General features: G+C 34.7%; 1 protein-coding gene across 1 annotated transcript; it reads right to left on the bottom strand.

Annotated features, from left to right (window-relative positions):
• Positions 1-5349: 5349 nt before the first annotated feature.
• Positions 5350-12723, bottom strand: LOC133818739 (uncharacterized protein At3g49140). Its single transcript, XM_062251773.1, has 12 exons — positions 12461-12723; positions 12073-12199; positions 11528-11747; positions 11309-11411; positions 11143-11207; positions 10424-10537; positions 10099-10197; positions 9135-9288; positions 8916-9025; positions 7099-7248; positions 5825-5920; positions 5350-5661 (listed from the first exon to the last, which is right to left on the bottom strand). The coding sequence occupies exons 1-12, from the start codon at positions 12501-12503 to the stop codon at positions 5551-5553; spliced, it is 1392 nt and encodes a 463-aa protein (XP_062107757.1). The 5' UTR covers positions 12504-12723; the 3' UTR covers positions 5350-5550.
• Between the last annotated feature and the right edge of the window lie 2688 nt (positions 12724-15411).

Here is a 15411-nt window from a genome sequence, read left to right on the forward strand (position 1 = left end):
AGCGGCCGCCTCCCTCTGCTGAGCTTGGTCCTTCTTTTGTTTGGCCGTGTCCGCCAGTGCCGCGGCCTCCACATCCCTGATGTGTTCCAGGGCCAGCTCCTCCCTCAGTGCAGGGTCTTTCTCGCATTGTATCCCCCGAAGGCTCGGGGCCTTGATCGTTTGATGGGCCATGAGCATCCCGTTCACTCGGAGGTTGTCAATGGTGACGTAGCCCCCCACGTCCAAATCCTTCGCTCTTAGCTCAGAGTAAAATTTCTTCCTTTCTAGGATGAACTGGGTGAGGGGAGTCTGGGCATAGGGTCCTGTCGCCCAAGACAATGAGTTGAGAATGAGGAATAAAAAACCAAGACAAAAAAGAAAAAAGGGAAACCAGGGATCAGGAAACCACTTACCCACTCGCTGGAAGTCCAGCATCTGCGTGGGGTTCTTTTCAATAAGAAACTCGGACGTCATGAACCAGTAATGTTTGATCTCCGGGGGATGCTTCCAGGTGCTGGTGGGAGCAGGGTAGTTGCCCCACAGTTTAAGCCTGTAGAAGTCGTCCAGGGTCTTGTCCTTGACATTGACTTGCGGCTCCAGCTTGTAGAAGTACAAGACTTCTGCCGAGGTCAGCTCCGGGATCTCCTTCGCGACATAGAAGACGCGCCATCCCGCAAGCAGTCGGTATGCTTGGGGCAGAAGCTGGAAAGGTTCAATCCCCACGAACGTCAGGAATTGCACGAAATAGTCGTGGAGCGGGAGCGTGGCTCCCGCACTGATGTGGCCTATGCTCCAGGCCCTGAATCCACCCACGAAGGTGTGGGCCTTCTCCTCTCTCCTGGCCAGGCGGTTATGGAACAGTCCGGGAGTCGACTCCACGCCCAAACGCTTCTCCAGGGCGTATAGCATCCAGTAGTTCCGGAACAAGTTCGGCACCACGTCCATCTCCCACTTGTTGCCTTTGGGAGCTTGGACCCAGGCATAGTGATAAGGGCCGCGTTGACTTGCTCCTACGAGTGAAGGGTAACACCCGAGTTCATGGCTAATGATCTAGGAGCAAAACAGAATAAAACAAACAAACCAAGCAGTCAGTACCAGAACCCAAGAAGGTTGGTTAAGGTACGGGGGCTCTCCTATGAACTGCTTGGAAGAGTCCCCTCCGGATCAGGTCCGGGATCACCAAGGATCCGCAAGATCCTAATCGGGAACAAAAAAGAAAGACTACACTCCTAAGCTGGCCCACCGCCGCTTGTCCGGGGACCACCCAAACCCGAAGGGGTCCAGAGCAGCCAGGACCAGGTGGCCTTTCCCTAACACTCTAATTCTAGGCACAGGCAAGGTCTAGCAGCCTAAGCAGATAAGCAAAATAACATAAGATCTACATATATATATATGTGGAGGTGTAAAGGCGAAAGTCAGGAAAGCTTACTATAAATTGCTATTCATGAAAAATGGTGGTTGTCTAGTGATAGTGACGGTAGAATCTCAGTCTTGAACTATTGGAGGCGATTCAGCAGCTCGTTAAGAGGGCAGGCTGGTGTCGTCTGCTCAGGCGAGGGTGCGGATATCAGAATCATTGGGAATAGGCGACGGAGAAGATGGAGCAGACGATGGAAGACGTCGTCGGCAAGCTCGGTCATAAACAAATCCTTCGAGTTTCTTTTTCTGGCTCGAGAATGTAAAGGTTTCAAATGAAAACATGGGGGGTATCTATAAGAGCCAAAGTGCTGGTTTTGATCTAACGGTTGAGATCGATCCCCCCCATCGGACGGTCCAGGATCGTGCAGGGACATTAAAGGATCCACTCGAGTATTGGATCACGGTACCCCTGAGGTGCGATCCGCGCCGCTCCGATCCAACGTCCTAGAAAGAGGAGCACCCTAAAGGTCGCCCCATCCTACGGTCCTCTTTGTCACAGAAATAATAATGGGAAAACGCTTGTGCGGATGGGACGCTTCGTGAACCTAGCCGACATAATAGCCCTGGCATAGTGACCCTTGAGGTATTTTTTGACCTTTCAGGATCAAGTGCCATCAATGCGACAGTTGCTTGGGGACACATGTACCCCTCATCATGAACCGGGGCCTTGGTAAACGAACCCGAACCCTGGTAAATGGTCCGGTCTCGTTGGGCGCGGTCCTGGTCAATGTAGCAGGTGGTAGCTCCACACTCATCCGGCACGCAGTGCCCCCTCGCCGCTGACTCGTCACTTTGGAAACGAACGGGGAAATGCGGGGAAGATCCGGGACAGAGGCAAGCCCTCACCGCACAAGCTCGGATGAAGGCTTGGGGGGTAAATGTTATCCCTGTTTCCTTCCGGGCGCCCAGGTCCACGCTTCAAGCCCGTGGGCCGCCCGATTGAGTTTGGGCCCAGACCGGGCCCGTTTGGCAAAGAGTAAAATAGACGTTGGCAGCCCAAGTCTAGATGAGGCCCAAAGGGCATCCGGGGAGTGTCGTCCGGGACGGTCATACGGGAGATGGTATGAGCGTGGCTTCCGGATGACGGTCGGGATCATAGTGGATGATCTCGGAGCCTAGTAAACGGTCCGGGATCCTGGTGGAATAAGCCGAGCACCTAGTAAACGTTCCGTGCTCCTGGTAAACGTTCTGGGCTCGTGGTAAATGATCCGGGCCCCTGGTAAACGATACGGGACCTTGACAAACGGAGGGGGGGACGTGGGTAAACGAACCCGGGTCAGTTGTCCGAGGTTGGCAAGGTAAAGCGTCCCTGACCCTGACTTCGTCCCATGAAGCGTGGGGGTTATCCCCACGCTTCACCTGCAGAAAAGGCTACCTCGGGATTGTACGTCATTGGTTCAGACCTGCACCGCCACTACTCTGATCGATCTTGTCCCTTGAATCTGCCTCGTAACCCGAGATGCCCAGACCAAAGCTCCAATTTTTCGGATGACAGATGTGGTTTGGGCTGGCCCAGTGGGCTCAGATTAGTGTATCTTCTATGTTTTAATCCTTTGTATTGGGCTTCCATTAGAGAAGTCAGCAGTATTTACACCCTTATTGGGCCCGGGTCAGCCCGGCCCAAGCCCAGTGCACCCGTAAACCTATAAATACAGGTAGTGGGCATTGGAGAAGGGGCTGGCTTGTAAGCAGTTACTCTGCTGAAACTGGTAGAAAACTCCATTGTTATAGATTCTCTAAGCTCTAATACAATTGTTTCGTGGACTAAGGCTCATTAACGTCCCAACCACGTAAAAATATTGCTTGCAACATCTAAATTCTTTCTTCTAAGCTTTCTAATATTTTATTATTCTAATTTCCGAAAAACTCGGTAAACATATATATATATATATATATAAATTTGAATGTTACAAAATAAGATAACACCAAAATATTGAGAAAAAACCAGTAACCAAACAAATTAAAGCAAACTAACAAAACTCTAAATATATGTATACCAATATTTTATGACATATTTAATATTAATAGCAAAAGATAAATATATAATTTAATATATATAGATTAACCAGTAAACATAACTCAACTAATTATTTGGCTTCTTCCAAATCCCACGTGAACAAGGAAATGAGGACAATAAGACATAACTTTGTACCAGTGAAGTTTTGAGTTCATGTATATATAAATATATATATATATATATATATATGAAGTTTTGAGTTCATGTATATATAAATATATATATATATATGGGAATTCTCATTTTAAGTCCTACCGGGTAGGGCTCTCAATGTTCTCAACTCGTAAACAGTTTTCAGTGCGATTTTTTTTTATGACCGTGTATATTGTAGCTATTTAGAGCATCCTGCAAATTTTTAGAAAATTCCGAATAGTTTACAATACCGAAAACTAGGTTCAAACAGTTTGTTGCACGCATAACTAATTTTTTTATGCATGTGGAAAACAACATGCTTGATCATAATTTTCGGTACTGTAAACTATTCAGAATTTTCTGAAAATTTGCAGGATGCTCTAAATAGCTACAATATACACAGTCATAAAAAAAAAAAGTCGCGCTGAAAACGGTTCACGGGTCGAGAAACACTGAGAGCCCTACCGGTAGGGCTTAAAGTGAAGTCCCTATAGAAGAATTGTCTATATAAAGTATGATAATGGTGATATTATTGTGGTGAGGATGTGAGCAGTCACAGTTGTGAGATGATAGTCATGAGTCAAATCTCTTCTATATAATAAGTGTGTAGATAACAGAAATTATTGGTTTTAGCGGTTTTTTATTTTTTTAATATTAACTTTAACGGAATATTCTTATAGTTAACAAAATATTCTCATATTTAACGGTAGTTTGTAAACACTTAAACTTAATTAAAATAATTAAAATATGATATTTTTGAGATATTTTACAATGATAATTATTTAAAAATAATAAATAATTAAACAAATTAAAATATGATATTTTTCAGATATTTTACAATGATAATTATTTTAAAATAATAAATAATTAAATAAATTAAAATATAGTATTTTTGAGATATTTTACAATGATAATTATTTAAAGATAATAAAATCATACGTTTTACAACTTAAATAAAATTTAATTAAACTTAAACTCATTTATTAGAATAATATCATATTAAACATATAATATAATCTACTGTGAATTAGCAACAATTTAAAAAACAAAAAAACTAGCAAAAAACTTAAATTTAAAATCAAGTATAATATTTAATATTAAATTAAACATATAGTATATAATCTCTTACTGTCAATCTCAAATTCAAAAACTAAAACAAACATAAACATAAACTTAAACAAAAACAAATAAATTATTTAATTAAAATAAGATATTTATTTCAAAATTTATATGATATTAATATAACTTTAATAAAAATAATTAATAAATAAAACTAAGTAAACGTTCATATTGTGCTGGTATCTAGTATATAATAAATATGTAATATATGAAATTAGTGGATTGGTGTAGATACGTTGTTATGCATTGGTAATTTTAAATCAAACCGTTACACGCTTTTATGTTTTTATGGGTTAAAACTAAAAAAATAAATAAAACAGTTGAAAAAAGGAAACTTTGATGATGTAGATTAAATAAATTAAGTTAAAACCCTCAAAAATTAGAAAAGGTGAGTTGGAGAAAATGTAGGATGCCAGATTACCAGATTTTTCAAAATCTTCCAATTTCTTATATTTATAGTTATTTAATTGCTTAATACCGGTCTGTTAAAATATTCCCAAATAACATGATAAATTCTTACTATTAAATAATGCATCATGGAGAATATATAAATATATATTTCTTTATTTACCAAATTAAGAAATCATGTCCCTTAAAAGCTAAACAAATTACTGAAAGTAAAAAATTGCTTTTTCTCTGCTATTTCCCCATTTTTTGAGGATAAACATGGCAGATGAAAACAGTTGATCATCATCTACCTTTCTTCTTTATTTGCAGGAAAAGTTAAAAGCTGTACAATATCAATACTAATGTACAAAAAAGGATTTGATCTCCCCCTTCCCTAAAAGGTAAAGAAAAAATAATCAAATAAATAGTTTCATGCCACAAGAGTTGATTCTGAAGATTTATTCTCCATTCTAACAATACAAAAGATGCAGTAAGTGTTAAAAAGCAGGGTATCTTAAGCTAGTCCCATGACTTCTTAATTTCTTACGGCGAGACCGCGCAAACAAAAGTTGTTGAATCTGCTTTTCTGCTGCAACTTCAGAAGTGGCCTGTAGACGTTTGTTCATTTACACAAAACCCATCAACACTTTTGTTCCTCTCTAAAATGGGCATATTTTTTTATGCTTAGGAAACAATGCTAATAGGAACTCTGAAAAACACATTTCTAAGCTCCTTCTCTAAGGACTTTATAATCTACTAGAAAATGCTTACCCGAACTTTGAAGGGAAAACGATGAGTCTGTACTTCCCGCCCAACAGAAACTCTAACATCCATTCCGAGACTGTCAACGCCAATCAAATTAGCTCCCTACAAGATCAGATCGCTTGTTCAATATCAAAAGTGTTAAATCAAATAGGACATTCAATTCTTTTAACTACTGAAATATTTAGCAGCTTCCACAGAAACCTAATAGAGAAGAAACGTTTTTCCAAAGTTGTCTCATTGTCTGCTTTTTAGAAGATAAACTCTGCAGCTTACCAGTTTTTTATTTTCCTAAGTTCTTCATAGTCAACTAATATCAGTTGAAATATTCTAAGGATAGAGATGAGACATTTTTCGAGCCTTCTTTACTTTTTATTGTTTCCCTTTTTTTCTTCTTCCATTTTCTCTCTTTCTAAGATATTCAGTTCAAGTTTATGAATGATTTACCCCTGATACTTGATAATTGTAGTACAAGTGGTATCACTAACTTCTCAAAAATAAAATAACATTTACAAAAAAGTGAAATTTTAGGTTAGCACATAGTGCGTAATTAATTCATGAAGCTTAAAAGATTTAGACAGGACCATATTTGCATGCACACTGTATTCCAAATAGAACAGAGGAACACAGGTCTAGTTTATAAGTCATATTGCTTCACATGATTCACTCAAGGTAAAATGACACAACACACATGTTCCCATTTTTGCGTCATTATCTTAAAAACTCGTTGAAGCCATAAGCGGCATAAGTCAACATCAATTATTCCATCTACTACAATCATACTTTCTCTACTGGTGTGGATCCCTTTTGTTCTTAATAAGGAAATGACCATACCATATCAAACAGCTTCTCAGTGATGAAATTTACACTTTTTCCATAGATCCTAATATTGAATAGTTTGAGGGCATAGATCATATAATCCAAGTCTGGCAATTTAGGTCCTTCACTAAACGTTTTCACATCATATTTTCATTACATTAACCTGATTTTGATCTCTACTCCACTTCCTTCTCAATAATCCTATGATGTAAAAATTTAGCTTTGCTTTACTAAATATCTTAAGTTTCAAAAAACAGACAGCCCCAAACATGTATAAAAACTATATGGAAAGAGACTGACAGCTGAGTGGTCAACTTTATGGCATATACAATAATAAGGTCAAAAGAAAAAGAGAACAGAAAAGGCTGTAGCAGATAAAGGACCCAAATGAAAATCAAATATAATTTAATTTAACAAGTAGCACTTCAACTCTATCATTACAAACACAAGCAGCAGTATTTTACCTCAGCCCGCAGACCTTTCTTTTTGCAAAGCGCTTTAAGAGCAACATCACACCTAATGCCTTTTTCACTGAAGCGCTCTACAATTGCTGAAGTAGAATGCACAAGAAAATCAGGCTCTGCATCTTGAAAGTCTTGCAAACTAATTGCAGACTGCAATTATGCAAAACAAAAATTGTAAGCCTTAGTCCAACAAGGTTAAATTTTCAAGGGAATTGCATACTCATAAATATATATAATGGATATTTACACAACTAAATCTTGCATTTTGACCTTTTGTTCAATTTTATTTTCGTACATCAATTTTGACCAATTTATTACCAAAATACCATTTTCAAATTTCAGCATATATATATATTCAAAATTAATGTCTAATTTAAAATTAAATCAAAATGATAAGGTATTTAAAATCTATCTTTAAAAAACTGTACTTATTCCTCCCCTCTCTTTTCTCCAGTATCAACTTCTTCCTCTTTCAGTTTCTGTAACTGAGACCAAAAACAGCTACTTTGTAACATTATATCAGTGAACCACTCATTGACAAATAAAAATGGCAACCCATATACAAAACAAATAATCCTACTTCCATAGCCACCTCTTTGTCCCCCAACATAGTCATCATCATCATAGGCCACAAAATTCTGGAACCCCAAATTCTCAATTCGTCACTGAAAGTAGACAAAGCGAGAATGAGAGAAGGCTCAAAAAGATAAGAGAGAGAAAGAAGGTTCGATATGATAGTTTTTGTTCATAGGCCTAAGCTGGATGTAGATAATTGGACACGGAGAGAAGGAGAAAGAGATCAGAGAGTGGGGCACCATATATTTATTTATTTAGTTTGAATTTTTTAAAAAAAAAATATACAAGTTAAAATTCTGCAAATGGTATTTTGGTAAATAATTGTTCAAAATATATTTGAGTATGAATTTGAGACAATTTAAACTTAAACATTAATGTTGATGACATTTAAAACAAAAATGTTTTACTGAACAAAATGTCAAAATGCAAGGTATAATTATTCTTTTAAAAATGGGATAAAATGAGAATAGTATTATTATGAAAAATAAAAATTACTGAAGGAATAATCATTTTAAGTTTCAGTATTATTTGTAAAAAAAAATTACTAAAGGACTACAAAATTGCAATGCTTGAAGACATAGTGTGGGAGTTATCTTACAAAAAAGGAACTAAATCATAAATTAATAATGACTCCCAATTTAAAATTTTCTTCTATAGACATAAGAGTAAAAATTCACTATTTTCCACAAGTAAAAAAACACAATTCAAAAATCAAGTATTTCTCTTCTGCTGCTTCTTCTATTTATTAGAGATATTGGCGGCGAAAATACCCAAATTTTTTCAATTATTACACTTTAATACTCAAATTTTTATTTTGGCAGTAATAATACCTAATTCAAAATTTTAGTGCAACCATTAGTACTCATCGCTCATCGGTAACTGTTCGTTAAGTATCCACATGTCACCTTTTATTGGTCTAATTAAGGTGACACGTGTCACCATTCTATTGGTGTAATTATGGTGTCACGTGGATACTTAACGGTGAGTACCAACGTTGCACAAAAATATGGGAGGCATTATTGCCGTAAAAAAAAGATTTGAGTATTAAAGTGTAACAACTAAACAAATTTGAGTATTTTCACCGCCAATAACCCTTATTGGGTGGAGATATATTTATATAGTTTCTATGGCAAAGTGAAATTTCTATATTCTTTCCAGGCTACTTGAACAAGATAGTAAAAAATGTTCTTAAAATTGGAGCATATCTCACAAACATGAACGAAAAAGTTAAATATACATGCCTGAAAGCCGTATACAGAGAAAAGCTCTATTCTCAATATCTCCAACCTGTATAGGGTTGATCCATTGTTGCTTCGATCACCTTTTGACTCCAAATTCAAAATTTCACCATCTAGCCATCACAATAACATTGTAATCAAACAAACTTCTCAGTATCTTGTGTAGTGAAATCCATTTTGTGATTTCATAATTACTTTTAAGTATCACACTCTACAGCATACCTGACCAATCGGAAAGGTATTCATCACCATCTTCATGGTGAAATAATCTTCTTATATATGATTCTTCGTCTGCAAAAGTCGGTCTGAGACATCCCAATATAGAAACACCATTTGATGGATGATCCATTTCCCTATCATATTCCATATTAACGACCTAGAAGAAAATACATTGAAAGTAAATAATTTCGATGAGCATACTATACATTGCGAATTTAATAATAAGAAGCAAGTAATATTGAATACTTTAAAGTAACAATGATAACCTTCAAATTGAAAAATAAAAATTAAACACTATATTTTTTAAATTCTTATTAAATTAAAATCTTATTATTGTTGGAAGCTTGAATAGACCTGACATGCAGAACACGTATTAAAATACGCCCTGACAAATTTACTACAGGAAGCTAATTTTTCTTTTTCTTTTTTAATCTTTACATTTGATTGCTGGAAGAAAAATCAAACTAAATCAGCACCTATTCTCCAAGACCACCTGTAGTTCCTTTATATTATATTGAAATTCTAGATGTACATCTACACGGACCAAATCTTTACATATAGATCTGAACAGCCAGCCTGACATAGCTAATGGATCTTTACTTCAGAAAAATGAGCGAGAGTTAATTTCAAAGTACGATGAAAAATCTAGAATGATATTAGAAAGAAAAAAATATATGTATCTACATAAACATATATATATATATACAAGTATAGTTTAGAAATGAGATTAAACTACCTGAGTCACTAAAATAATCTTCTTAGATAAATGTACCACTGAATTTAAATGTACTCTAATAGCAATACAGAAATTGCACGCAATAAGTGCTTCAGAACAAAACTTAAAATTGTTTCAAAGAGTAGAAGAATGGTTGTGTTAACACTGCAGCTACAATAGCAAGCAACAGAATCTTACCTAAATCTTCACATCATGAATTTATGTAATACTTAATAAATGATTGTTGCATACTTTTGTCAAGCACTTGGCAAAGTAAATAGGATGAATTAGACTAGAAGCATGTGGAGCTGCCCATTCTACTGGAACTTCAGAAACTTCTGAATCTACCACCTACGACCAAAAGAAAATTTCCACCTTGAAATTCTTTGAAATCTAAAACATGGAAGTAAAAATTATTGCAACTGTTTTTGCTAAAACTGGTCGAGCTTCAAGATGTTAGTATATGTGAATAGTTATAAAATATAAATGGCATAGGAGTATAGTAGGGTAATAGTAGTTGAATACATCTGGAGGACTATAAATTGATTCTGAAAGTCAAGAGTACTTCATTTCTCACCTCAAAATAATCATCATCAAAGAGCAGTTCATCAATATCACTATCTAAAATGCTGTATTCACCAGTTATCCTTCTGTTCTCATATATTGGCATATCCATCCCGATCAAAACATTCTGGAGGAGAAACATTCGCATTAAATATATGAGAAGAAATGCAACTAGTAGTAGAGAAGTAAAAGAAAACAAAAATAGAGAACTAGAAGGAAAAAAAAAAGACAATTCCATGATTCCAGGACTATGTTAAAGAATTTGAGTCACAATAGATTTCAAAATGAAAACAACTTTTATGTGCTCACAAGGGCATAGACATTGGCTCTCTCTATGTGAACAGCAATCCACAAACATGCCAATGCCTGCACCATTTCTCAGAAGTACTAGATTTGGCTCATTGACTTACAAAACTTCATCATGGAAAACTCTCCAATAAGTTATGTTACAATAAAGAAAAATGAAGCTTTCATATTATGAGACAAACAATTCAACATTTATTATTTAGATAGAAATTACTAAACAATGAAAAATGAAAGGCCTAAAAATCACACCAAAAAAAAAAATACCACTTCTGTTCTATTATGATGCAACTGAAATCAGCTTATCTAACTAAGGACATAATTTCAACCCCCCATAAGATATTTTATTTGCCACAAAGGTCACCAACAAATTTCCAATTTAAATTAAGAATGAAGAATATATAATTAAAAAATAGCTCGAGTCCTTACCACCGGGTTACTAGCTGCAGGGTCTTCCAAGATGTTTGCATCATCAAATATTTCAAAATACATATCTAAACAAAATATTTAAAAAGTATAGTTTGAGTCAGAATGTGCAATTAAATACATAGAAACACATGTTATTTGCTTCAATAGACATGAAAAAATAATGGACCTCCATAATCATCGACAACATATTGAAACTCAGCCCATGATATTTGTTCATGTGGTTCTGAATGTACTGTCCCAGGAAATATCAGCAAAGCACTGCCATTGGCCTGAAAGAAAAAAATCAAGAAAGAACAAAACAATTAACCATACATGAGGAAACCCAAAGTATCTTGTCAAAGTTTCCTAAGTACTACACAGCATAAACACAGTGAATACAACATACCTCAACCGTTGTCCTCGCAGTTTCAGCAGAAGTGAGTTTAGTCTCCCAGACCTTATTGCTTACTGTCAAGTCTTCGAGAGGATGATAACCACTGTTAGTCATGTAATTCGACGAATCCGGGACAGAATCTGAGTAATCAGCAGCAACGGAAACTTTCCAGAGGGAAAGGTCGTGTCCAATAGACAACCATTGGAATTGGGTTGACCCCAAAAGCGGATTTCTGCATTTAAAGTTTTAAGCAACGAATCTTCTTCGTCATTTGAAACATAGGACTCATTCATTACAAAACTTTTTTTTAAGAAAAAAAAAAGGTGAACACGGAAACTGACAGTAAATGCAATACTAAATTGTGGCCATAATTTCTCATGTAAACATAAAATATCTCATCTGTAGTTTTAAACTAGTACTATTCATGTTAATTACTAAATATATGATTGAATCGCTATTAAAATAAACAAACAAAGAAAAAGAAGGAAGAAATAGATATAAAACGATTATGTTGTCACTTTCAAGTGCAAAAATCAATAACAAACTAGATGGCCAACCTTATGCCGCCGGAATACCCAGAAAGCATTCGACCATCTAAATGAGGTTTCTTGAATTTGTTTGAAATCCCACAAGAAGTCCAACCATAAATCCCTTCTGCATAGCACGAATTACTATGACAAGGACCTGAAAAACATAGTAACAGCCACCAAATATGAGAGTTACCCCCAAAAAACCAATTTAACAAATACAGCAATCAAACTGAGCTCAAAATCATTTCATTTTCTGTAATATTCCATCCTCAGCCACTGACAATGAAATGCTTAAAGAATAGATCAAATTCGAAAATTAATGAGAAAACCCCAAAAGGGTTATCATCTAGTGGATGTGAAAAAGAAGGGGGTGTGGCGTGAATTGTTGAAGAAAGTCGTGGCGAATAGTGAGTACCGAGGGAAAGTGAAGAAGGTGTGAGAGGTGCCGCCATAGGCATGAGTACGAGAAAGGAGAGCGTGTTTGAGAGTTGAGAGTTGTCGTTTGTGTTGGATGGACCGTCGTGTGGTGTGATGTGAGATCTGATCAGGCTATTACAGAGATGTTGTCAGAGAGGAAAGCGGAAAGCAACAGACATAATCAGAGGAGAGGGCTTAGGATGCCGCAAATATAATCCACATCCACAAAGATTTTGTTTTTCTCTGCTCTAAATAACAATGTTCACTCACTACTCCTTCCCACGTCAATCCTATGTAGATCATATGTAAATCACTTTATATATTTTCTTATTTTTTCTAATTTTTTATTCAAACTTTTTATAAAAAAATATTGTTTTATTATACATTTTAAAAATAATAATAATAATTACCTCTATTTTATTTTATTTTTTTATTTTCTAAATATCTATTTATATATAATATAAAATAATTACTATTATTATCTATTTCTATATCTATGAAGGAGAGTATCAACTCCATGTAGAACCATTTTATCTATTTTCTAATTTAATTTAATTTAATTTTTTTATTCATTTTATATATCATAATTTATATCTCAAAATTCTTGATTTTAAGGGTTTGCTTTATTAACTTTAATAAAATATTCTAAATATTTAACGAAATATTTATTTAAAACTAACTAAAATCGATTTTTATTAATTATATTAATATAAATTTAAATATTATAAAATATCATTATTATAATAATATTTAATATAAGACTACATATATAATAATTATATTAATATAAATTCAGATTCAAATGTTATAAAATATCATTATTATAATAATATTGTTCGTGTTTTGATCATCTGACACGTGACAATTGAGAATAATTAGCGCAAGCCACGGAGTCCTTAGCATGCGAGTTCCTTGATGTGGTCCAGTCCAGCTGAATCGAGGATATCTCCAGATGAGGCTATGTCCCGAGGTCTTCTCTTAGGCGAGGGTGTCTTCCACTGAGACCACATCCCAAGCCAGTCTCCGAAGCATGAATACCCATGGGTGAGGTCACGCCCTGAGGGCCCCCTTTTCACTCGGCCATTCTCCAAGTCTAAGACTCCAGTCCTCGGGCCTAGGAGTAATGTCAGGTGTCAATCACTATAGGTGTGGGCCTCGAACGAATCATTTGACAACTTTTGGTGATCCTCGATTAGTGGTGTCGAGTTTTTACACTCAACAATCGGCATTTCCCACAACGCTGCCTGACACAAATAAACATACGCTGTACCCTGGCAGTCGCAGATATGTTCCCCATAAAGTTGGTGTGTGACTTTCTACAATGGGCCCCGTAGAATTCGTGTGGGTCATAGTCTTTATTGTAATAGAGCCTTTTGTGTATTAACTTAACATTAATACCCTTATATTTATGAGAGATGATTAACATTAATGACTCTGACCTCTATAAATAGGGCTGTGGTATCTCCTTGTAAAGGGTTCGATTTTTTAGAGAGAGAAACTCAGCACTCAGTGCAATATATACATTACCTAATAATCACCATTGAAACTTGCTACCTCAAGCTTCAAGCTCACTAAATAATAGAGACTCGTGGATTATGGTTCTTTTATAACATGAACAATGTAAAACATTTTGTCTTTCCTTGTTTATCATTTAATCTCTTGGATTAAGTTGACAGCAAAAAAGGCGTTCAATAAATATATAATACAAAATATTTAATAATTATATTAATATAAATTTAAATGTTATAAAATATTAATATAATAATAATATACAATTCTAATTTTTTTACTAATTATATTAATATAAATTCAAATATTATAAATATCATTATTATAATAATATTTAATATAATATTACATATATGATAATTATATTAATATAAATTCAAATTCAAATCTCTCTACATATTTATATAAAGGAGAGCACCAAAAAGATGATATGACACTCTAAAAACTATTCAAACCACTTTATCTATTTTCTCCTTTATCTAATTTTTTTTATTCATTTTATAGATTATAATTTAGATATCTTCTAATTTATATCTCTTCTATGTAAAAAAAATGTGTAGATAACGAAAATTCTTGATTTTAACGGTTTTTTTTGTTAACTTTAATGAAATATTTTAAATATTTAACAGAATATTCCTTTAAAACTAACTAAAATAGATATTTATTAATTATATTAATATAAATTCAAATATTATAAAATATCATTATTATAATAATATTTAATATACGACTACATATATATAATTATAATAATATAAATTCAAATTCAAATTCAAATGTTATAAAATATCATTATTATATGTAACGTCCTAATTTATCATAATATTATCGATAACACAACGTTGAATCGTAAACATAAATATTGCTCTTTTATTTAAGAAAATACCATAAAGCAAAGGGATCTCATGTTTTTACAAAATAAATAAGGTCTTTAACAAAATTAACTAAGCAACGTTCGAATTTAAAGAAATAAAAATACTTAAAAGAAAATGCTTCATAATCAAATCGTAGGCCCTTGGTCATTCCAGCGGCTACATGGTCCTCACGAATACATCACTAAGCTATTTAGGTCTCACTCGCCACTGATATTCTAACCTTAAATTTCTACACAATAATATCCTAAGGAGTGAGCTTCTAAGCCCAGTAAGAAAAATACAAACAACAGTCATATAATCATAACAAACATATCATAGATCCATGTAAAAGTTCATAACATAATCATTCAAATTCATAATATATCCTAGGTCGTAGGTCATAATTATAGGCCATAATAACAAGACATGTATAAGAAAAAGATAAGTGCTTATACAGGGGTGGCAATTAAGCCCCAAACATCAACTGAGGTTCGTTATACAAGTTTGGCAATTAAGCCTCATACATCTACCACATTGACTTTCCCTGGATGATAAAGAATTTCACAGTCATAATCCGTTACCAACT

The sequence above is a fragment of the Humulus lupulus genome, chromosome 2 (genome assembly GCF_963169125.1).
Source record: "Humulus lupulus chromosome 2, drHumLupu1.1, whole genome shotgun sequence".
Lineage (NCBI taxonomy): Eukaryota > Viridiplantae > Streptophyta > Magnoliopsida > Rosales > Cannabaceae > Humulus > Humulus lupulus.

What these genes read in the sequence shown, in the direction of transcription:
- LOC133818739 (XM_062251773.1), bottom strand. Translation starts at nt 12,503, where the DNA reads ATGCCTATGGCGGCACCTCTCACACCTTCTTCACTTTCCCTCG. An exon ending in GGGTATTCCGGCGGCATAAG is followed by an intron (nt 11,748 to 12,072) that starts GTTGGCCATCTA and finishes CTTTAAATGCAG; the next exon opens with AAATCCGCTTTTGGGGTCAA. An exon ending in TTGCCAAGTGCTTGACAAAA is followed by an intron (nt 9,289 to 10,098) that starts GTATGCAACAAT and finishes ATTTTCTTCTAG; the next exon opens with GTCGTTAATATGGAATATGA.